General features: G+C 38.1%; 1 protein-coding gene and 1 pseudogene across 5 annotated transcripts in view; both read right to left on the bottom strand.

The window, feature by feature from the left end:
• Positions 1-3,055, bottom strand: part of LOC119504660 — a 38,088-nt pseudogene extending 35,033 nt beyond the window's left edge.
• A 417-nt stretch (positions 3,056-3,472) lies between these two features.
• LOC119504659 (zinc finger protein 596-like) overlaps positions 3,473-25,518 on the bottom strand; it is a 48,024-nt gene continuing 25,978 nt past the window's right edge. For 2 of the 5 annotated variants that reach the window (XM_037797021.1, XM_037797024.1), the window contains exons 2-6: positions 9,455-9,540; positions 8,088-8,214; positions 7,241-7,336; positions 6,681-6,763; positions 3,473-6,255 (exon numbers count right to left, since the gene is read on the bottom strand). In XM_037797021.1, coding sequence (XP_037652949.1) covers positions 5,215-6,255; positions 6,681-6,763; positions 7,241-7,336; positions 8,088-8,214; positions 9,455-9,466 — 1,359 coding nt within the window. In that variant the 5' untranslated portion in view covers positions 9,467-9,540 and the 3' untranslated portion in view covers positions 3,473-5,214. Of the gene's footprint in view, positions 6,256-6,680; positions 6,764-7,240; positions 7,337-8,087; positions 8,215-9,454; positions 9,541-24,281; positions 24,424-25,518 lie in introns of those variants that run through there. The other 3 variants (XM_037797023.1, XM_037797022.1, XM_037797025.1) reach the window with 3 other exon arrangements.

The raw sequence follows: 25,518 nt of genomic DNA, 5'->3' as shown, positions 1-25,518 counted from the left end.
CTTTGTAACCAAATAAACCTCCTTTATAAAAGCCAAGCCATTTCTGGTATTTTGCATAATGGTAGCATTAGCAAACTGGAACAAAGTTCAAGGAACTGTGCACTAAGAGTTCAGAAAAGGAAGAGCCCTTGTGAGAAGAGGGGAGATCCCCAAACATTTCCACACATGGGGGAATTTGTTCTACACATTAGTGCAGACAATGAAAACCACTACCAGAGCATTAAAAGGAGATGGACATGTAGATGGTGAGTAGGTAGATTGGGTTGAAATTCAGAGCACCCCCAAATCAGGATGATTTTCCCCACAGGCATTAGCTGGGGGATGGAAAAGAAAGGCAGCATACCTCTTGCACTTCCATGGTCCTTTGGAGACAGTGTCCAACTGCTGGAATGTGCCTGCAATAAATTCATTAGACTGACCTTAAAAGTAAGAGGATTAGGCTGACTATAATCAAAGCAGCAACCTAGCAAGAGTTCAACTCAATTCCTAAGAGGAAGAAAGGATGAGCCCTCCATTTGCCCAAGAAAGTTAACAGTCAAACTTTTTGAGTTAAAGAACATTTTCTTCAATCTCTGCCTGATTAGTAGTATCTGACATTCAATAAAAAATATGGTCTTTGCAAATCAGGGAATGTGAGACAAGACACATAGATACCATGATATTGGAGTCTGAAGAAAAATGTAGAATAATTATTTTAAGTATATGCAGCAGGTTGCATTATGTACCCTAGAAAAAGTCCTGAATCCATTCCTGTGGACATGAGCCCAGGTAAATAAGACCTTGTGAAGATGTTTTTAGTTAAGGTGTGGTTCAACTGAATGAGTTTGGGCCTTAATCCTACCACTAGAGGCTTTAAGAAAAAAAAAGTCACAGGCAGGAGCAGAAGCTGAACATCAACAGAACTGAGATGAGAAAGAAGATATCACCATGTGACAAGAAATCCAAGGAACTTCAAAGATTACCAGCAATCCAGAATCAAAATGCCATAGTCTTTGGAGAAAGCAAGCCTTCTAGACTCTGAATTTGTTAATCAATAAATTCCTAATGGTAAACAAAAACATTGTATGCTCTTTGTCTTAGCAGCTTAGAAACTAAGATAGTATGTTACATAAAATTGAGGAAATGGTTAAAAAATGATTAAAATAAAAAGTGCACCAGCATAGTTTAGCAAACTATTGCCCTCAAGTAAACTCAATGGATGAAGTTCACAGACCTTACATATAGAAGCCAAGATTAGTCAACCTGAATATCCATCAAAATAAAATATTCAAACAAAAGTATAAAAATAAAGGGGGAAATATGAGGGCATTTTATAACCTCATAAAATAGGCTAATTAACTATAATCATTGTAGTCTCATTTTCCCACTCAATTAACAGGGATAATGCTCAATTACAGATGGGTACAAGAAATATGCCTTCTCTTGTCACCCCAGTAGTGGAGAGCACCACCATTTTCTTTCCTACCCTTCTGTACATGTGTATATTAGAGGCTGAGAGTCACTCCCAGTGAATGACTTGAGGATTCCTGAATCTTGTGTCTGGCAAACATGGACTAAATCAGATTCCCATGGCTTCTTTTTACTCTCTTGGCTTTTCCAGTTTTCTGCCTAGTCTAAGAAGGGCAGTTCTTTGGATTACATAAATTTGTGTAATAAAAGGCATTCTGAAAATTGGACACTCCCCACATCCTCATTGTATTTCCCTGTACTCGTGTGTTGTGATTTCTGTATTCTTGTTGACAATAGCCCTTTTGCAACAAAATTCAAATGTATGGAATGACACAGTACCAGATAATACATTATGAGAATTTTCTTGTCAATGTACTCACAATGCTCAAGGGCTGACACATTATTTTAAATACTTCTATTTTTAACTACTTCCTAAATTTTTTTGAGAAGTAATCCTTTATTTCCTTGTTTCACAAGTAAATCTAGTTGAGTTGGCTGCTTGTTGATGACTAGTCAAAGAGGCCAAATCCCATATCCTCATCTGACTCCTCTAACTCTTCCTTTGCTTCAGCCTTGGCTGGGGCTGCAGCGGCAGAGGAGCAGCGGTGGCGGCGGGGACACAGGGGCAGCAGTCACAAATGCAGATGGATCAGCCAAGAAGGCCTTGAGCTTTTCAGCAAGTGGAAAGGTATAATCAGTCTCCACAAAGCCAGAACTCACTTGTACCCACTGATGATAGTGATGTACTGATGCAACAGTTGGGTAACCAAACTGAAGACATACAGTGGCAACATTGTGGACACCCTCCAGGAAGTGAGAATGCAGTTTCCTCTGTGATGTCAAGTACTTCAGGGTTGTAGTCAAACACCTGCTGGATGATCAGCCCAAAGGAGAAGGGAAGGGAGAGATGTTCAGCATGTTCAGCAGCATGGCTTTGCTGGCTCCCACTTTGTCTCCAGTCTTGATCGGTTGCACATCACTCAGGATTTCAATAGTACCCCTGGAGATCTTAGTGTTGATGCCTAAAGCCTGGAAGGTCTTCTTGGCACCCAGACCAGTGTTCTGGATGGGCACAGTGACTTCGCATGGAGCAATGGCACTGGCACAGGTGGCAGCTGGCACCTTGTTGGCCATCAGCATGTCTCTGATTTCAATGAAGTCCTCCTTGGTGAACATAAAGCCCACATTCTCCTGGATATGAGGCAAAAGTTTCTCCAGGGCCAGGTTGTTTTCCAGATGCCCTTGGATGGCCTTGCACATCATGGTATTCTTGCCCATCAGCACCACAGCCTTCCCACGGAGGGACATGCAGATCTGCTGCATCTGCTTGGAGCCCATGTTGTCTACTCCCACAATGAAACATTTTGGATAATCATCCAGAAGTTGGATTATCTTTAGGAAGTAGTTGGACCTTCAGGTCACCCTGTCTTCCCTGGGGTGCATCAGGGATTGCCATGCAGGGTTTAAAGACAATATCACTCGAAATAAGCTTCAGTGGCAGAGAGATTCCAAAACGAGCCGAGAGATCACTCTGGTGGGCACTCTTACGCACACTTTAGACAACCTTTTTTAGGTTCTAAAGAATTGGGGTAGCTGGTGGTGGATACCTGAAACTATTAAACTACAACCCAGAACCCATGAATCTCGAAGACAGTTGTATAAAAATGTAGCTTATGAGGGGTGACAGTGGGATTGGGAATGCCATAAGGACCAAACTCCACTTTGTCTAGTTTATGGATGGATGTGTAGAAAAGTAGGGGAAGGAAACAAACAGACAAAGGTACCCAGTGTTCTTTTTTACTTCAATTGCTCTTTTTCACTCTAATTATTATTCTTGCTATTTTTGTGTGTGTGCTAATGAAGGTGTCAGGGATTGATTTAGGTGATGAATGTACAACTATGTAATGGTACTGTAAACAATCGAAAGTACAATTTGTTTTGTATGACTGCGTGGTATGTGAATATATCTCAATAAAATGATTAAAAAAAAAAAAAAAAAAAAAAAAGACAATATCACTCTCACAAGGATGCCTGGTGAGAGAAGGCCTTCCTAAATTTTGATAGCAATTTTAAGTGGCATTTTAAAAGAGGAGAATTTATGTACCATCAGACTACATTTCTTAAGTGTTTACTTTTCCATGTTTGTTTTCATTCTTACCAGGCACCTATAAGACTAAAATAATAGTTAAGATACATATCTTTGTGCTCTAAATGTTACAATTTATTGTCAATTATTTTTTGATGGATCCGTATACTGGACTTGAACAATTTCAGCAACTTTATTTGTAAGTACTAATCTTTTGAGTTTAATCTCATTTAATATTGCTTCTTAAAAATTCTTCATACATATTCCCAGGCCACTACATAATCATCATCCTACATGTTTCCAATACTTCTTGTTCAAAATTCTGGATTCTTTGCTGAAATGTGTGTTCAAGGGTCCTTTCAGTGTTTTAGAAAACACTAGCTTTATGATGTGAGCTGAAGGTTTTCCAATTTTGATTAAAGGACTGTTCTTTCTTCTGTGGAAGAATACTAATGCCAAGGAATGAGTGATCATTGAAGACTTTCATTCATTCATGACACTGAGATAAATCCTCACATGCCAACAAGGGCTGCTGCATGGATAACATGATTTCTCATGATTTTCACTTAATAACTTCTCCTGTATGAATTATCTGGCAATCACCCACAGAGTTCTGTCTCACTATTAAAGACTTATCTCTCTCATCTTCTGTTTACATAGCTATTCCCACACTGAATTTTCTTTTGCACACCAAAGTCAGTGCTTGGTTGAATGGTAGTGCAATGATTATGGACCTAGTGTATCTCACCAGTGGTATAAACTTACTTTATTTAAAGGATAAATTGTATTGAGTCAATTCCACATTGAGTACAACTTCTCACATGTGATTGCTTTGTTTATGAGAATAGTGGATGAGGACTATTACACTTTCATTACAAACATATTTTGAGTTCACTCATGTTATATATCATCAGTCCATCAAATGAAGGCTTTGCTAGATACATTCTTTTTGCTATGAATGACCTTAGACCAACTGAAGTAGTAACGATGACAAAAGCTTTTCCATATTGATTAGTGTTTCTTCAGTAAGTATGTGAGCTTTCTGGCATGTTAAAGGTTAACTCCATGGTTTAAATTTCTTCCATATTCAAAGCAATAATAGTGTTAGTTTTATCATATCATCCAAGATCACATCTTTCCCTAAAGGCTTTCTCCCATATATGGTACTAAAGGGTTTACTCCCATGTTGTCTATGGTTACAAAAATTCTGGTTTTCCCACATGGATGATGCTGTAATGGTTTTTCTTCAAAGTGAATTCATTCATGTTGCCCAGGATTAGAGAAATAATGGAAGGTTTTCCTATACTGATGACTTTCACAGGTTTCTTTCCAGTGTGAGGTCTCCTATGTTCTCTAAAGCCAAAACAATGAGCAAAGGGTGAATTCTTTCATGTTAAGATAAAAACATGTATGAAGGCTTTCCCACATAGATGGCATTTGTATGGTTTCTCTTCATTGTGAGTTCTCCCATGTCACCTGAGGGGAGAACAATGAGTGAAGGCTTCCTCATTTTGATGATATTCTTTCAGCTTCTCTCCAAAGTAAGTTCTCTCATTTTGTCTAAGATAACATCGAGTGAAGGCTTTCCGTCATCAGTAGCATTCAGTTTCTATGCAGTCTGAGTCCTCTTGTGTCATCTAAGGTCAGTATGAGTGAAATCTTTCCCACACTGATGACATTCATAGGGTTTTTCTCCAATGAATTCTCTCATGATGTACAAGGCTAGAACAATGAGTGAAAGCTTTCCCACATCGATGACATTCATATGGTTTCTCTCCAGTGTGTATTCGCTCATGATGCCTAAGGGCAGAATACTGTGTGAAAGCTTTCCCACATAAGTGACACTGATGTGGTTTCTCTCCTGTGTGAATTCTCTCATGTTCTTTAAGGTTAAAACATGTACTGAAGGCTTTCCCACACTGGTGGCATTCATATGGTTTCTCTCTAGTATGAATCTTTTCATGTCGTCTAAGGCCAGAACAATGAGTGAAGGCTTTTCCACAAAGATGACATTGATTTGGTTTCTCTCCAGTATGAATTCTCTCATGTCGCCTAAAGGCAGAACAATGAGTGAAGGCTTTGCCACATAGATGACATTCATATGGTTTCTCTCCAGTGTGTATTCTTTCATGTTCTCTAAGATGATAAGGTGCACTGAAGCCTTTCCCACATAGATGACATTGATATGGTTTGTCTCCAGTGTGAGTTCTCTCATGTTGTTTAAGGGCAGAACAGTTAGTGTAGGCTTTCCCACACAGATGACATTCATAGGGTTTTTCTCCAGTGTGAATTCTCTCATGGTGTTTAAGGTGAAAAGATCTACTGAAGGCCTTCCCACACTGATGGCATTTATATGGTTTTTCTCCATTGTGAATTTTCTCATGTCGTTTAAGTGTAGAACAACGAGTGAAGGCTTTCTCACATAGATGACATTCATAAGATTTCTTCCAAATGTCAGTTCCATGATACTCTTTAAGACTAGAATTTTGATTAAAGGTTTTATCACTTAGATGATATTTATATGATTTATATCTAGTATGAACTTGCTTATATTGAGTAAAAGATAACTGGTCACCGAGGGCTTTTCCAAATGGTTTGCTGAAATAGCATTTCTTTTCCTGGTGACTTAACACATGTTGAGTAACTGTGGATCTGTGAGTGAAATCTTGCAAATCATTACAGTTAAAAGGCTTCTTTTGAATGACGTGAGATCTCTGCATCTGGGAAGTACATGAAGAGACTTAAAAGGTTTGTCCATATACATTCACACATCAGTTTCTCTACACTGAGAGTAATCATTCAATGACAATCTTCAATTAAAACATTATTCTGCATGCACAGAGAATTTCTATTTTGAAACAGTCTACTGCAGATCTATGTGATCAGTGTCAACATCTTCAAGATGTTTCAAAGATTAGGTATATGACCCATGTTTACACAATTTTTTTTTTTTTATAAGAAGTCAGGATATGGCTATGTGTTCAGGTTAATTTTTCCCTAAACTCAAAATATCACAGACTTTTTATCAGTTAGCCTTTAATTGAAACTTTAATTACAGCAAGATGATTGTACTCTATCCACAATTTATTCCATTCTTAGTTATCTATTTGAAAAACCAGAAAGAATTTGAACCTATGAAGCTTACCAATGACACGATGGTAGTTGCATCTTTCCTGTAGACATGTTGTATGGATATCATCTCCTGTTTTTGAAGGCCACTTTCACTGCCTGAAATAATTGAAAAAATATAAATTAGAGGAATGAAAATGTTGAAAACACCCAACATGTCCCTCTGAGAATGTTTCAAATAATGACCCTTAAGCTGGGAATGAATATCAAATTAGGGAATACTCTGGGCAATAGAACACATTAGAGGATGGTCATAATTAGAAAAGATTTTAGGTATTAAAACATATATAGGATATTGGAGAATAGAAAATAAAAACCTTCACAATGGAGGACTAGGGCAAGGGTTATTATGTGAAAGCTTAACTCCAGTAATACATGACTATTTCCCTAAAACCAAAGACACCTGAATGGAGATTGATGATAATGACCGTGTCTGAGGAAAATTTCTTCAACATCCTCAGCTACATTTCAGAATATATATCTCTCTTAAGGAATTCTGTAGTTGGTACTTCCAAAAACCTATCACTCACTGAATAGGCTACTCCCTGCACAGAAGTACCAGTCGCTAGAGCTCACCTGAACCCAGATTTTGTAGACATCCCATTCCTTCTCTCCACAGTTCCTCTTTTTGCTCTAATTGGGAAAGCACACCTGATTTGAAGACCTGATATTCTGTTTGTGGGAAAAAGAGGAGTAGATTTTTGAGTTCTGTGCAGAAAAAAGTGCATTATCATCAAGACCAGGAAGGTTACAAAGAAGAATGAGGTAACAAAGGTCAGTCAAGGGAAAAGTACAGAAGACTGACAATAATTCACCATCAATGGGGCAACTTTTGAGTTTGTGTGCAATTCAGTGAGGATGCCTGGTAGTACATGTCCAAGGCCAAGTTCAAAAAGACACTGCAGAATCTTCCATATTTTCACACATGGTGAAATTCTATTTTTCCTCCTTGGTTGATTATTTTCAAAAAGAAGCCTAGAAAAATAAGTGCCATCAGAACAATAAGACCAGAAAGGATAGGTCTGTTGTATTTACTACTATGGTCTGAAGCCCCAGCATAGTCACTAGAGCAGAATAATTATTTAGGAAATACTTAATCCAGTTATTTATCATTTCAAAAGATATATTCATTGAGTTTCCAGCAGTGTTGGACTGTTGGAGACTGAGTAGCAACAACAAATTGTGGTCAACAAGATCACATTCTGATAGGGTGAAAAACTAGAAATAAGTAATAAGAAAACAAATATTTCTTTTAGGTAGCTTTCTGTTAAAGAAACAATAAAAAGTATATTTTGAAGATAAAGTATAAAAATATAATAAAATATAAAAATATAAAATATGGAGATGTTCCAGATATTTGTTGAATAAACTGATGACAAATTAGATGACAGATGGATAGAGACATAAATTTTGAGAGGCTTACCCACTGAGACCAGATGACTGATAATCTCCAGCATCACATCTCTGAACAGTTTTCTCTGGGACATGTCCAAAAGAGCCCACTCCTCCTGGTGGAAGTCTATAGCTACATCTTTGAAGGCTACTGATTCCTAAAACATCAGACATTTGCAATGTTCAGAGTAGGATATCCAGGATGACAGCACTAAGGAAGTGGGAACTGTGTATAGAAAGTGCAAACTATTTTGGGGGTTCCAGTCAGGTAATTCTCAGTGGTGAAGTGCCATCTGCCTTTCAGGTACATTCAGAGGCTGAATACATAAAACTCCATTATAAAGGAATAGTACATGACATGTGGTACGATAAAAGCTAGAAATTCCCCAATCAACTAGTAATTATGAGTTCCCGATGGAGATCATACTATTTGCACCTGAGCACTAATTTAACACATTCTTTTCTACCAATTTCATGTAAATTTACACAGGCAATACAAGGTAACCAATACCCAGGATATGCTACTTTTAAACCATGAACATGGTTAGATTAGTCCTAATCTACTACCCAACACTCAACTTATGTTCCTCTAAACAGTGAACAGCTGCCACCCTAGCATCTGAAACACTAGACTGATTTATCTCACCTGCTGAAACATTACTGACTATATATCCTTACCAACCATAAACTTCTGCTCTCCCTCACCTCTTCATAAATTTTAAAAAAGCAATACTTCCTATTCACTGCTTCCATTTATAAAATATGAATAAATGTTATTGACAAAAATGGAAGCTAGGCAATTGGGGATAAGCATGGAAAGGAAAATTTAATTAAATTTCTAAATGTTTGGATAGAATGGATCTGCATATTTTGAAAACTTCACAGAAAGATAAGATCGGAGATAATAAATCAAAGATTCCTTCTTTCCTTTGGTTACCTAACCCTCATCTATGCTTTTCTCAAAAATGCACAGCCTCCCATTCTAGCAACTTTAATACTTGATTAAACTCACTTGTTGAAACAGCTACTCAACTGACTGTACCTTCCACTCTTAGTCATCTCTATGTTCACATGCCTAAACCAACTGAAGACACTGAGTGCATAATTTCTCCAATGTGACCATGGGTTGAATGAGAAAAAGAAAGCCTCTCATCTTTTCAGTGAATACAGTCTTAATGGAGGCTGGAACAAATTGGTATAATGTTGGAAAGGCGATAACTTATTGATGAACTCCTAACCTATCATAACTATCACAAAGGCCTGGATAAATGTAAACTGGAGCTCATATCCTTGAAAAGCACCCTAATGTGCTTAGAATGTCCATGCCATTAGGGGGAACCTGCACATCTGCTGGCAAGATAAATGTAGTATCAGTTGAAAGGAGAATTCCCTACTCACCAGTAGTTGCATTGTCAGTAGTTCAGCTGACAACTGTCTTACTCTGGGTTTTCACTCACAAACAGAAAATCAGTGGGTGAGCAAAGCTGAGAATGGAGAAAGAAGTTATGAAAGTCCAGTCTTTTCCACAATTTCCAGACCCACCTGTCATGAATCCCAACTCTTCATTTGAGAATAACCCTACCAAATCAGCAGGAACATGGTGTGCCCCAAGAGAAATACGGGGAGGGCCTGCTTCTCCCAGAGCCAAAAGGTGCCAGCTAATCTGACTAATAAAGAAGACAAGAAATACCTTTATTGTACAGATAAGTTAATGAAAATTTTTGCTTATTTTTTTTAATTAGACAAATTGTACATTTACAGAAAAACCACACATAGTTTCCATGTGTTTCCCTTGCTTGCATACAATTTTCTCTATTATTAACACTCTGCATTAGTGTGGTACTTTTGTGATCATGAAACATTATTTTAATTTTATAATAATAATGTTTACATCATGACATTCCATTGAGATCAGTGTTTGTGTTGTAAAGTTCTATGGCTTTTAAATTTTTTTACTCTGGTAAATATATACAACCTGAAATTTCCTATTTTAACCACTTTCAAATATAAAATTCAATGGTGTTATTACATTTACAATGTGCTACCATCATCACCATCTTGACCACAACTTTTCCATCACCCCCAACAGAAACTCTGAACCAACTGGGCATCAACTCCCAATTCCCTACACTCACCCAAGACTCTGGTAACCTGTATTCTGGTTCATGACTTTATGAATTTGCATATTCTAATTATTTCATATAAGTGAGATCATTAAATATTTGTCCTTTTGAGTATCCTTTTTTCGCTCAACATGATGTCTTCACGGTTTACCTATGTTGCCACACTTACCAGAACTTCATTTCCTTCTAATGGCTGAATAATATTCCATTGTATGTATATACTACATTTTGTTTATCCATTTATCTGTTGATGGACACTTGTTTGTTTCCATTTGGGGGGGGGGGCAATTGTGAATAATGCTGCTATGAACATTGGTGTGCAAATATGAGTCCCTACTTTCAATTATTTTGGGTTTATGCCTAGAAGTTGGATTGCTAAATCACAAGGTAATTCTACACTTAACTTTCTCAGGAACTACCAAATGGTTTTCCACAATGGTTGCACTATTTTAGGTTCCCACCAACAATGAATAAATGTTCCTTTTTCTCCACATCCTTTCCAACCTTTCTTAGTTTCCATTTTTTGAATAGCTTTTGGGGTCTGAATCATGTCTACAGAAAAAGACATGTTCAGGTCCTAACTCTCTGTTCCTGTGGGTGTGAACTCATCTGTAAATAGGACCTCTAAACATGTTACTAGTTTTAGGTGTGCCCAAACTAAATGAGGGTGGGACTTAATCCAATATGGCTGAAGTCCTTATAAGCAAAGGAAATTGAACACTGAAGAGGAAGCCGTGTGATGCAGTCAGAAGCTGGAAGTCAATGGAAACTTGACCAAGAAGGGGAAGAATACCCCACCATAAGCATTGCCATGTGAGGGAAAAGTGAAGGAATCCTAAGATTGCTGGCCAACCAGAAGATACCAACAAGCATTCTAGCCTCTGAAATTGTGAGCCAATAAATTTCTGTGCATAAGGCAACTCATTGTAGGGTGTTTGCTGTTAGAAGAAAGGAAACTAAGACAGTTTTAGGACAGTTTTAGGGTGCTGCTGCTATTGCAAATATCTAAAAATGTGGAAATGGCTTTAAAATTGGGTAATGGGTAGAGGCTGAAGAATTATGGGGTCTTAAAAATGAATGAGAGCTGTGGAGAAAGTTTATATCCCTTAGAGAATACACAATTTCTCATGCACTGAATGCTGGTTGAAATATGGATGTTAAAGATGATGACTTAGAAGGAAATAATGAGTGTATTATTGGATACTGAAGGAAAAGTGATTCTCATTATACAAAGGTAGCAGAGAACTTGACAAAACTGCATTCTGACATTGGATGGAAGGCAGAATGTGTAAGTGATGAACCTAAATATTTAGCTGAAGACATTCCCAAGGTAAGTGTGGAAGATGCAGGTTGGTTCCTCCTTGCAGCTTTTAATAAAATGCTATAGGAAAAGGATAAGCTAAGAATTAAACTCTTAAGCACAAAGGAACTAGAAATTGATGACTTTGATAATTTTTAGCCTAGCCAGATAGTGTGCTCTGAGACTACGGCTAGAGGGGACTCTAATGACATTCCTCCCTGAACTTTTACTGAGTCCCCAGAGAGTAGGTCCCCATTTGAGAGTTTAACTGAACAAACCTTGCTAAAGAAAGAATGGCTGAACATGGATCTGGCTCGCCATTTCTGTGGAAGTCAGGATTAGAAATGCAGTTATACAGGAAAGATCTGTACAAGTTCAACTGCCTGATGATTTGGACCCCTAAAATTGCATGCAGAGCTAAAGTTTTTGAAAAATGAATATGGACAGAAGCAATGCCTAAAAGGAACAGAGAAGAGATGAACTGAAGAGTGATTTTAAGGGCAGAACCATGGAAGTAAAGGCATGCACTGAAAAGATATCCCCACGCCAAGAGACCAGGCCCAATCATGTAGATGGAAATGGCAAATTGTTGAGTTGTAGGATTTTATGCATTCTGGATACTAAACCCTTTTCAAGTGTGCAGTTTTCAGATATTTCTCCCATTCTGTAGGATGTATTTCATTTCACGATAAAGTCCTTTGATGTACAAGAGCTTTTAATTTCAATGAAGTATCATTTACCATTTTCTTGTGCCTTTGGTGTAAAGTCTACAAAACAGTTGCCTACACAAAATCCAAAGTCCTGGAGAGAATTCCATAGTTTTCTTCTAGGAGTTTTATAGTTAGTGGTTTTGTAACAAGTACAAGATGGGAGGGCAGAGGGGTATAGGAACAATGCTTACAAATGCTACTGAAGCAAAGTTGGTATCAAAATATGATATTCTAGATATAGGATGTTAAATTTGAGCCTTGGAAACTACAAGGAAAATATCTGAGAAATATGTACAAAAGAAAAAGAGAGAGGCCTCAAAATCGTAAACTGCAATAATCAAATATATATATAAGTAGGCATTAGGGGAAGAATTCAGGTACACAAAAGGTAAGTGTGGAAGGTGCAGGTTCATTCTTCCTTGCAGCTTTTAATAAAATGTTACAGGAAAAGGAAAAGCTCAGAATTAAACTCTTAAGCACAAAGAAACCAAGACCAAATAGCAAAATAGCAAGAGAAAATTGTGCATTATTAGTAGCTCCTTTAAGTGTAAATGGATTAAACTCTCCATTCAAAAGTCACAGATTGGCAGCAGAATGATGAAAAAGCATGACCCAACTATAAGCTGTTTGCAAAAGACTCACTTTAAAGTCAAAGATAAAAGTAAGTTGAAAGTGAAAGGGTGGACAAAATATTCCATCCTATTCATAATCAAAGGATATTGGATTACCCAGACACTAAGTAAAAAACTGTTAAAAGGGGTAAAGAAGGACTCTACTGATAAAGGAATCAATTCAACATGAAGATATATATATATAAATATACATGTATAAAATATATATATAATCTAACAGATCCCCCAAATTTATGAAGCAACCCCCGACAGCTCTGAAGTGAGAAATAAGTTCCAAACTACTAGTAGGAGACTTCAATACACCATTTTCAATATTGGATGGAACACCTAGTCAGAAAAACAAAAGGAAAGAGAAGATTTGAATGACAGTATAAATCAACTAGACCTAACATATATAAAACACTTCACACAGCAGAACACTTCTCTGGTGTACATGGGTCATTCTCTAGGATAGACCATATGTTAGGTCACAAAAAAAGTTTCAATAAATGTAAAAATTAAACAACTAAACAAAACATGCAATGTATCTTCTTCACCCACAATGGGTTGAAGCTAGAAATCAGTAACAGAGAAATGGAAAATTCACAAATACATGGAAATTAAACACAATCTTAACCGATGGGCCAAAGAAGAAATCTCAAGAGAAATTAGGAAATATCCTGAGACAAATGAAAATGAAAACACAACATACAAAAGCTTATGGGGAGTTTTGGGTCAGCATCATTCTCACCTAACTTGTGGTGGGTGATGACTAGTATAAACAGTAGAAATAAAAAAAATTCTTCCATGAATTAGAACAAATGTAGGAAACTATTACAAGGAGTTAATAGACTGCTGTTATTAAATAGCACTATTATTAAAAATGCACTTATTGCAAACTATGGATTATAGTTAACAGTAATATCTTAAATATTCTTTCATCAACAGTAACAAATGTACTACACCAATGCCAGGGGTCAATGATGGGGGTGAATAAGGGGTATAAGATGTTTTGGGTCTTCTCTCATTTTTAGAATAATGAAAATGTTCTAAAATTGATTGTGATGATGAATGAAAAACTATATGATGATACTGTAAGCTGTACTGTACTGATGATACCATATACTTTGGATGGACTGTATGGTGTGTGAACATATATCTGAATAAAATTACATTAAAGGTAGGAGGCAGGGCAAGATGGCAGAGTGGTGAGGTGTATGTTTTAGTCACTCCTTCAGGGAAGTAGGTAGAAAGCCAGGAACTGTGTGGACTGGACACCACAGAACAATTTGACTTTGGGCATATTTCATACAACACTCATGAACACGTGGAACTGCTGAGATCAGCAAAATCTGTAAGTTTTGCGGCCAGGGGACCCACGCCCCTCCCTGCTAGGCGCAGTCCCATGGGAGGGGGGGCCGTCAGCGCTGGGAACAAGGGAGAACCTGCAGTTCGGAAACACATTCTACTGATCAAAACTCCAGTCACAGACTGAGACCAGATACTGGAGAATCCGGGAGCAGCCAGCCCGGTGGAGAGGAGATAGAGATAGCAAACACAGTAAGAAAACCCCAAAAATAAAAGCAGAGGGTTTTTGGAGTTCTGGTGAACATAGAAAGGGGAAGGGCAAAGCTCAGGCCCTGAGGCTCATATGCAAATCCAGAAGAAAAACTGATCTCTCTGCCCCCTGGACCTTTCCTTAATGGCCCTAATTGCTTTGTCTCTTAGCATTTCAATAACCCATTAGATCTGCTAGGAGGGCCCTTTTTTTTTTCATCTTTTTTTCTTTTTCTAAAGCAATTACTCTAAGAAGCCCAATACAGAAAGCCTCAAAGACTGGCAATTTGGGCAGCTCAAGACAAGAGCAGAACTAAGAGAGCTCTGAGACAAAAGGCAATCCACTGGCTGAGAAAATTCACTAAACACCACAACTTCCCAAGAAAAGGGGGGTGTCCTCTCAGAGCCATCATCCTGGTGGACAGGGAACACTCCTGCCCATCACCAGCCCCATAGCCCAGAGCTGCCCAAGACAACCCAGTGTGATGGACGTGCTTCCAATAACACACACACACCACAAAATCAGGCATGGACATTAGCCTTCCCTGCACCCTCAGCTGGTTGTCCCAGAGTTGGGAAGGTGGAGCAGTGTGAATTAACATGCCCCATTTAGCCATCTTTTCAGCAGACTGGGAGCATCCCGACACAACCCTGCAGCCCAGAACTGCCCTGGGGTGACAGCACTCACCTGTGATATAGCACAGTCATCCCTCAACAGAGGACCTGGGGGTGAATATCCTGGAAGAGGGACCCACACGCAAGTCTCAGGGGACATACACCAATACCAAGAACTTGTGGGTCAGCGGCAGAGACAAACTGTGGCAGGACTGAACTGAAGGATAAGACTATTGCAGCAGCTTTAAAACTCCAGGAACACCAGGGAGATTTGATTCTTAGAGCCACCCCCACTCCCTGACCTCCCAGACACACGCCCCATATACAGGGTGGGCAACAGCAACTACACACACAAGCCTGGTACACCAATTGGACCTCATAAGACTCTTTCCCCCACTCACCACAAAGACAAAGTGGGGGAGAACTGGCTTGAGGGGAACAGGTGGCTTGTGGATGACACCTGCTGGTTCAAGTGTACTCCACAAAGCTGTAGATCTGACAAATTAGAGATAATGATTTCAATCAGTCTACAAATTCTAAAAGAACCCTATCAAGTTAAGCAAATGCCAAGAGGCCAAAAACAACAGAAAATTTTAAAGTATATGAAAAAAACAGATGATATGGATAACCCAAACCCAAGCACCCAAATCAAAAGATCAGAGGAGACACAGTACCTGGAGCAATTAATCAAAGAACTAAAGATGAATGACAAGACCATGGCACAGGATATAAAGGACATGAAGAAGAGCATGGCACAGGATATAAAGGACATAAAGAAGACCCTAGAAAAGCATAAAGAAGACACTGCAAGAATAAATCAAAAAATAGATGATCTTATGGAAATTAAAAAAACTGTTGACCAAATTAAAGAGATTCTAAATACTCATAGTACAAGACTACAGGAAGCTGAACAACGAATCAGTGACCTGAAAGATGACAGAATGGAAAATTAAAGCACAAAAGAAAGAATGGGGAAAAAAACTGAAAAAATTGAAATGGACCTCAGGGATATATGATAGATAATATAAAACATCCAAATATAAAACTTGGTGTTCCAGAAGGGGAAGAGAAGGGTAAAGGTCCAGGAAGAGTATTCAAAAAAATTGTTGGGGAAAACTTCCCAAATCTTCTAAACACCATAAATACACAAATCATAAATGCCCAGCAAACTCCATATAGAATATACCCAAATAAAACCACTCCGAGACATATTCTGATCACACTGTCAAATACAGAAGAGAAGGAGCAAGTTCTGAAAGCAGCAAGAGAAAAGAAATAGACCACATGCAAAGGAAACAGCATAAGACTAAGTAGTGACTATTCAGCAGCCACCATGGAGGTGAGAAGGCAGTGGAAAGAAATATTTAAAATTCTGAGTGAGAAAAATTTCTAAACAAGAATACTTTATCCAGCAAAGCTCTCCTTCAAATTTTAGGGGGAGCTTAAATTTTTCACAAACAAATGCTGAGAATTTGCTAACAAGACACCTGCCCTACTGGAGATAATAAAGGGAGCCCTACAGACAGAGAAACAAAGAAATGAGAGAGAGACATGGAGAAAGGTTCAGTACTAAAGAGATTCAGTATGGGTATATTAAAGGATATTAATAGAGAGAGGGAAAAAAATCTATGTGACCAACACAAACCACAGGATAAGACGGCTGATTTAAGAAATGCCTTCACAGTTACAACATTGAATGCAAATGGATTAAACTCCCCAATTAAAAGATATAGATTCGCAGAATGGATTAAAAAAAAATGAACCATCAATATGTTGCATACAAGAGACTCATCTTAGACACAGGGACACAAAGAAACTGAAAGTGAAAGGATGGAAAAAAATATTTCATGCAAGCTACAGCCAAAAGAAAGCAGGGGTAGCAATATTAATCTCAGATAAAATAGACTTTAAATGCAAGAATGTTATGAGAGACAAAGAAGGCGACTACGTACTAATAAAAGGGGCAATTCAACAAGAAGAAATAACAATCATACATATTTATGCACCCAATCAAGTTGCCACAAAATACATGAGAGAAACAGGCAAAACTAAAGGCAGCAATTGATGTTTCCACAATAATTGTGGGAGACTTCAACACATCACTCTCTCCTATAGATACACCAACCAGACAGAAGACAAATAAGGAAACTGAAAACCTAAACAATGTGATAAATGAATTGGATTTAACAGACATATATAGAACATTATATCCCAAATCACCAGGATACACATTCTTCTCTAGTGCTCACAGAACTTTCTCCAGAATAGATCATATGCTGGGACATAAAACAAGGCTCAATAAATTTAAAAAGATTGAAATTATTCAAAGCACATTCCCTGACCACAATGGAATACAACTAGAAGTCAATAACCATCAGAGACTTAGAAAATTCACCAATACCTGGAGGTTAAACAACACACTCCTAAACAATCAGTGGGTTAAAGAAGAAATAGCAAGAGAAATTGCTAAATATAAAGAGATTAATGAAAATGAGAGCACAACATACCAATACCTATGGGATGCAGAAAAACTGGTACTGGGGGAAATTTATAGCACTAAATGCATATATTAAAAAGGAAGAAAGAGGCAAAATCAAAGAACTAATGGATCAACTGAAGAAGCTAGAAAATGAACAGCAAACCAATCCTAAACCAAGTAGAAGAAAAGAAATAACAAGGATTAAAGCAGAAATAAATGACATAGAGAACAAAAAACAATAGAGAGGATAAATAACACCAAAAGTTGGTTCTTTGAGAAGATCAACAAGATTGACAAGCCCCTAGCTAGACTGACAAAATAAAAAAGAGAGAAGACCCATATAAACAAAATAATGACTGAGAAAGGTGACATTACTGCGGATCCCACAGAAATTAAAAAAATAATAAGAGGATACTATGAACAACTGTATGGCAACAAACTGGATAATGCAGAGGAAAAGGACAATTTCCTGGAAACATATGAACAACCTAGACTGACCAGAGAAGAAACAGAAGACCTCAACCCACCAATCACAAGCAAAGAGATCCAATCAGTCATCAAAAAGCTTCCCAAAAATAAATGCCCAGGGCTAGATGGCTTCACAAGGGAATTCTACCAAACTTTCCAAAAAGAACTGACACCAATCTTACTCAAACTCTTTTAAAACATCGAAGAAAATGGAACACTATCTAACTTATTTTATGAAGCTAACATCAATCTAATACCAAAACCAGGCAAAGATGCTACGAAAAAGGAAAACTACCAGCTAATCTCTCTAATGAATATAGATGCAAAAATTCTCAACAAAATACTTGCAAATTGAATCCAAAGACACATTAAAAAAATCATACACCATGACCAAGTGGGGTTCATTCCAGGCATGCAAAGATGGTTCAACATAAGAAAATCAAAGTATTACAACAAATTAACAAATCAAAAGGGAAAGATCAAATGATCATCTCAATAGATGCTGAAAAAACGTTTGACAAAATCCAACATCACTTTTTGATAAAAACACTTCAAAAGGCAGGAACTGAAGGAAGCTTTTTCAATATTATAAAGAGCATATATGAAAAACCCACAGCCAGCATAGTACTCAATGGTGAGAGACTGAAAGCCTTCCCTCTAAGATCAGGAACAAGACAAGGATGCCTGCTATCACCACTGTTATTCAACATTGTGCTGGAAGTACTAGCCAGGGCAATCGGGCAAGACAAAGAAATAAAAGGCATCCAAATTAGAAAGGGAGAAGTAAAACTGTCATTGTTTGCAGATGATATGATCTTACATCCGGAAAACCCTGAGAAATCAATGATACTGCTACTAGAGCTAATAAACAAATTTAGCAAAGTAGTGGGATACAAGAATAATGCACATAAGTCAGTAATGTTTCTATATGCTAGAAATGAACAAACTGAAGAGACACTCAAGAAATAGACACCATTTTCAATAGCAACTAAAAAAATCAAGTACCTAGGAATAAACTTAACCAAAGATGTAAAAGACCTATACAAAGAAAACTATATAACTCTACTAAAAGAAATAGAAGGGGGCCTTAAAAGATGGAAAAATATTCCATGTTCATGGATAGGAAGGCTAAATGTCATTAAGATGTCAATTCTACCCAAACTCATCTACAGATTCAATGCAATCTTAATCAAAATTCCAAAAACCTAATTTGCAGACTTGGAAAAGCTAGTAATCAAATTTATTTGGAAAGAGAAGATGCCTCGAATTGCTAAAGACACTCTAAAAAAGAAACAGAGTGGGAGGACTTACACTCCCTGACTTTGAAGCTTATTATAAAGCCACAGTTGTCAAAACAGCATGGTACTGGCACAAAGATAGACATATAGATCAATAGAATGGAACTGAGAATTTGGAGATAGACCCCCAGATCTATGGCCGACTGACCTTTGATAAGGCCCCCAAAGTCACTGAACTGGGTCATAATGGTCTTTTCAACAAATGGGGCTGGGAGAGTTGGATATTCATACCTAAAAGAATGAAAGAGGACCCCTACCTCACACCCTACACAAAAATTAACTCAAAATGGACCAAAGATCTCAATATAAAAGAAAGTACCATAAAACTCCTAGAAGATAATGCAGGGAAACATCTTCAAGACCTTGTATTAGGCGGCCACTTCCTAGACTTTACACCTGAAGCACAAGCAACAAAAGAAAAAAGATAAATGGGAACTCCTCAAGCTTAGAAATTTCTGCACCTCAAAGGAATTTCTCAAAAAGGTAAAGAGGCAGCCAACTCAATGGGAAAAAATTTTTGTAAACCATGTATCTACAAAAGACTGACATCTTGCATATATAAAGAAATCCTACAACTCAATGATGATAGTACAGAGAGCCGAATTATAAAATGGGCAAAAGATATGAAAAGACAGTTCTCTCAAGAGGAAATACAAATGGCCAAGAAACACATGAAAAAATGTTCAGCTTCACTAGCTATTAGATGCAAATTAAGACCACAATGAGATACCATCTCACACCAATTAGAATGGCTGCCATTAAAGCAAGAAACTACAAATGCTGGAGGTGATGTGGAGAAATTGGAACTCTTATTCATTGTTGGTGGGACTGTATAATGGTTCAGCCACTCTGGACCTTAGAAAACTAGATATAGAGTTACCCTTCGATCCAGCGATTGCACTTCTCAGTACATACCCAGAAGATTGGAAAGCAGTGACACAAACAGATATCTGCATGCCAATGTTCATAGCAGCATTATTCACAATTGCCAAGAGATGGAAACAACCCAAATGTCCTTCAACAGATGAGTGGATAAATAAAATGTGGTATATACACACGATGGAATACTACGCGGCAGTAAGAAGAACGATGTCGTGAAACATATGACGACATGGATGAACCTTGAAAACATAATGCTGAGCGAAATAAGGCAGGCACAAGAAGAGAAATATTGTATGCTACCACTAATGTGAACTTTGAAAAATGTTAAACAAATGGTTTATAATGTAGAATGTAGGGGAACTAGTAATAGAGAGCAATTAAGAAGGGGGAACAATAATCGAATGAGAACAGATAAGCTATTGTGGGTAAATTTAACATTCTGGGAATACCCAGGAATGACTATGGTCTGTCAATTTCTGATGGGTATAGTAGGGACAAGTTCACAGAAATGTTGCTATATTAGGTTACTTTCTTGGGGTAGAGTGGGAACATGTTGGAAGTAAAGTAGTTATCTTAGGTTAGTTGTCTTTTTCTTACTCCCTTGTTATGGTCTCTTTGAAATGTTCTTTTATTGTACATTTTTTCAATTTTTTCAATTTTTTTATTTTTTATACAGTTGATTAAAAAAAAAAAGTTTAAAAAAAAAATGCAGAGCCCCCTTGAGAAATTGGTGAAGAATGCAGGGGTATTGGCCTGCCCCACCTCGATGGTTGCTAACATGCTCACAGACATAGGAGACTGGTGGTTTGATGGGTTGAGCCCTCTAACACAGAATTTGCCCTTGGGAAGACTGTTGCTGCAAAGGAGAGGCTTGGCCTCCCTATAATTGTGCCTAAGAGCCTCCTCCTGAATGTCTCTTTGTTGCTCAGATGTGGCCCAACTTGAAAGGTGAAATCACTGCCCTCCCCCCTAAGTGGGATCAGACACCCAGGGGAGTGAATCTCCCTGGCAATGTGGAATATGATTCCCAGGGAGGAATGTAGACCCGGCATCGTGGGATGGAGAACATCTTCTTGAACAAAAGGGGGAAATGAAAGGAAATGAAATAAGCTTCAGTGGCAGAGAGATTCCAAAAGGAGCCGAGAGGTCACTCTGGTGGGCACTCTTATGCACAATATAGACAACCCTTTTTAGGTTCTAATGAATTGGGGTAGCTGGCGGTAGACACCTGAAACTATCAAACTACAACCCAGAACCCATGAATCTTCAAGACAATTGTATAAAAATGTAGCTTATGAGGGGTGACAATGGGATTGGGAAAGCCGTAAGGACCACACTCCCCTTTGTCCAGTTTATGGATGGATGAGTAGAAAAATGGGGGAAGGAAATAAACAAACAGACAAAGGCATCCAGTGTTCTTTTTTACTTTAATTGCTCTTTATCACTTTAATTATTATTCTTGTTATTTTTGTGTGTGTGGTAATGAAGGTGTCAGGGATTGATTTTGGTGATGAATGTACAACTATGTAATGGTATTGTGGACAATCAAATGTACAATTTGTTTTGTATGACTGCATGGTATGTGAATATATCTCAATAAAATGAATATTAAAAAAATTACATTAAAAAACTCAAGGGATGCAGCAAAGTCAATGCTTCAAATAAAATTTATAGCTCTAAATGTTTACATAAAAAGTTCTCAAATGAGAGACCTAAGCTCACAATAGGAGGAACTAGAAAAAAATCAAACCAAACCCAAAACAAGCAGCAGGGAGGAAATAGCTAAGATTAGAGCACAGATAAATAAAAGAATTAATAAAATAGAGTCAATGAAACCAAAAGTTAGTTCTTTGAAAGGATCAAAAAATTGCAAACATTTAGAAAGACTGACAGAAGAGAGGGCACAAATAAAATCAGAATGAAAGAGGACATTACTACTGGCCCCACCAGAACAACAACAAAAGATTATAAAAGGACAGTATGAACAATTATATGTGAACAAATTAGATATTCTGGATGAAGCACAAATTCCTACAAACAAATGAACCTATCTACACTGGCTCAAGAAGAAGTGATCTCAAGAAACCACTAACAAGTGAAGAGATTCAATCAGTAATCAAAAACCTCCTAATACAGGAAAGCCAAGAAGTAGATTGCTTCACTAGTGAATTTTAACAAACATTCCAAGAACAATTAAAAAATTGAAGAGGAGGGAACACTTACCAACACATTCTATTAAGTATCACCCTAGTACCAAAGCTAGAGAAGGCACCATGAGAAAATTATAGACCAAAATCCCTTGGGAATATAGATGCAAAAATCCTCATCAAACCCTAGCAACCTGAATCCAATTACACATTTAAAGTATTATACAACACGACCAAGTGGGATTTATCCCAGGTATACAAGGGTGGTTCCACATAAGCAAATCAATTAATGTAATACAATACTTTAAAAGAATGAAGGGAAAAAAATCACACAATCATCTCAATGCAGAAAAGGCACCTGACAAAATCCAGCACTGCTTTGTAATGAAAACACTCAGAAAACTGGAAAGAAGGAAATATCCCCAACATGATATAGGGCATATATGAAGACAAGGATGGCCCATTGCCACCACTGTCATTCAACACTGTTCTAGGCAGAGTAACTGGGCAAGGAAAAGAAATAAATGGTATCCAAATTGGATAGGAAGAAGAAAATAAGTAAATCTTTCCTATCTGCAGATGTCAAGATTCAGTACACAGAAAACCAGTTTTATATATTAATTAACCTATGGTGCTCATAGATTTTCAATACCCCTCCCTGATTACAAAACCTAAGAATTCCTGATCCATGTCACATCTGGAATTGTGTCCTCCTCTAGAAAACTAGTGTGGAATTTCTTGGCTTAGGCACTAGCACTGATTCTCCTAAATCCTTCTTAATGCTCTGGACTCCCACTCCCTTCCTGCTGTACCCTGCACCTCCATTTCTGGGTACACTTGCTCTAAATCATCTTGGTTCTTTCACTTGGGGTGTCTAGGAATATCACTCCTTCAACACAGTTCTACATCTCTCCTTCCCCCTAACAGACTTGGAAGCCAAGCAACCAACTTAATATATTTTATTATGGGGTTGATCAATTCAAGGACTTGTTCCATTTAGAAGGATCAATGGCTCCATTGTGAAAATCTAGCTCTGAAAACCCTCTGGATAAGATTTAAAAAGTGGCAGAAGTATATACATCATAAGGTAACACTCCTGTCATGTCCCCAAATCCCCATAGGATTAGGAAGCTCTGAAGATATAGACTGAAGGGATCTGGGAGAAAATGTTCTTGTACTTGACTTCATATTTCAGGAAAGTAGTATGTGAAATCTTGACTTATATTAATCATCCACAGGTATAATAACCCTGCATTTCATAATTTATATATGTGAAAGAATTTCTATACTGTAAATTGTCCCTGTTCTGGCTTGTAAAGCTGCTATTCTGTAAAATACCAGAAACAGATTGGCCTTTATAAAGGGGGTTTATCTGGTTACAAATTTACAGACCTAAGGCCATAAAAGTGTCCAAATTAAGGCATCAACAAGGGGATACCTTCACTAAAGAATGGCCGATGGCATCCAGAACACCTCTGTTAGCTGGGAAGGCATGTGGCTGGCAACTGCTGGCCCTTTGTTTCCAGGGTGGGGTTGTGTTTCAGCTTCTCTTGCTCAGCTCCTGTGTGTCCTTACTTCTTTCCCAGGGCATTTTTCTCTAAGCATCTGGAGGTCCTCTCTTAGCTTCTCCAGGGTAAACTCTGGGCTTCACCTCTTAGCTTGGCATCTCCAAACATCCTTCTGTCCCCATCTCCAAGCATCACTAAGCATCTCTGTCAGCTACTGCTCCTGTCTCTCTTCCTGAGCCTCTTAAAGGACTCCAATGATCTAATTAAGAACCATATTGAATGGATGGGGCCATACCTCCATGGAAATAATCTAATCAAAAGGTTTCGCCCAGAGTTGGGTGAGTCACATCTCTATGGAAACAATCTAGTCAAAAAACCTCACCCTAATTAGAAGACTAAAAGTCTGCCCCGCAAGATTGCATTAAAGAACATGGCTTTTCTGGAGGACATAATATATCCAAACTGGCACAGTCCCCCAAATCATTTTTTATTATCCCATTCAGTTTTATTGAGGTATTTTCACATACCATACAATCATCCACAGTGGAAAATCAATTCACAGTGCCATCACATAGTAGTGCATTCATCACCAAAATCAAATTTACAGTCCTAAGGCCATAAAAGTGTCTAAACTAAGGCATCAACAAGAGGATGCCCCACTGAAGAATGGCCAAAGGCATCTGGAATACTTCTGTCAGCTGGGAAGGCATATGACTTGCATCTGCTGGTCCCTTGTTCCCAGGTTGTGTTTCAGCTCCTCTATCAGCTCCTATGCATCCTTGCTTCTTTCTCCCAGGGCATTTCTCTCTAAGCATCTGGGGGTGTTCTCTCAGTTTATCCCAGGCAAAAACTCTGGGCTTCATTTCTTAGCAACTCCAAATGCCCTTTTGTCCACATCTCCAAGCATCTCTCTGCATCTCTGTTGGCTCCCAAGCATCTCTCCAAAAGTCTCTCTCAGCTGCTCTTAGGTGTTTTGTCCTCTCTTAGCTTCAATGGAGCAAACTCTGGGCTAGCATCTCAAAACATCAGCAAGCATCTGGGTCTGTGTCAGCTCTTTTTAAAGAACTCCAGCAAACTAATCAGGACCCTCCCTGAATGGGTAGGGTCAAATCCCCATGGAAACATTCAACCAAGAGGTAACACCCCAATCAAAAAAAATTAATCTGCCCCCACAAGATTACACCAAAGAACACGGCTTTTTCTGGGTACAAACCAACACACCCCCTTTATAAAAGCCAATCCATTTCTGGTATTTTGCAAAAGGGCAGCATTAGCAAACTGAAACAGATTTTGGTACCAGAGAAGTAGGGTACTGCTGAGCTTGCAAATACCAAACATGTTGGAATGGCTTTTAAACAGACAAGGGGAAGGTTCTGGGAGAATTGGAAAGAGCTTGATAGAAAAGGCCTAGACTGTTTTGAAGAGATTATTGGTAGAAATATGGACTCTAAAAATACTTCTGAAGAGGCCTTGAGCAGAAATGATGAATGTGTCATTGCAAACTGGAAGAAAGGTGATCCTTGTTTTAAAGTGGCAGAGAATTTGGCAAATTGAGTCCTGGTATTGGATGGAAGGCAGAATTTGAAAACAATGATCTGGACACTTAGCTGAAGATGTTTAGATACTAAATATCAAAAGTGTGGCCCAGCTTCTCCATGCAGCTTATAGTAAAATGCAAGAGGACATAAACTTAGAACTGAACTCTTGGGAAAAAATAAACCAGAAATTGACGGCATGGAAAACTCTGAGCTTCCAGGTGGTGGA

Source organism: Choloepus didactylus, chromosome 10 (assembly GCF_015220235.1).
Source record: "Choloepus didactylus isolate mChoDid1 chromosome 10, mChoDid1.pri, whole genome shotgun sequence".
In the NCBI taxonomy this organism is placed as follows: domain Eukaryota; kingdom Metazoa; phylum Chordata; class Mammalia; order Pilosa; family Megalonychidae; genus Choloepus; species Choloepus didactylus.
Note: the sequence above shows the minus strand (reverse complement) of the source record. Positions and strands in the feature narration are given on the sequence as shown.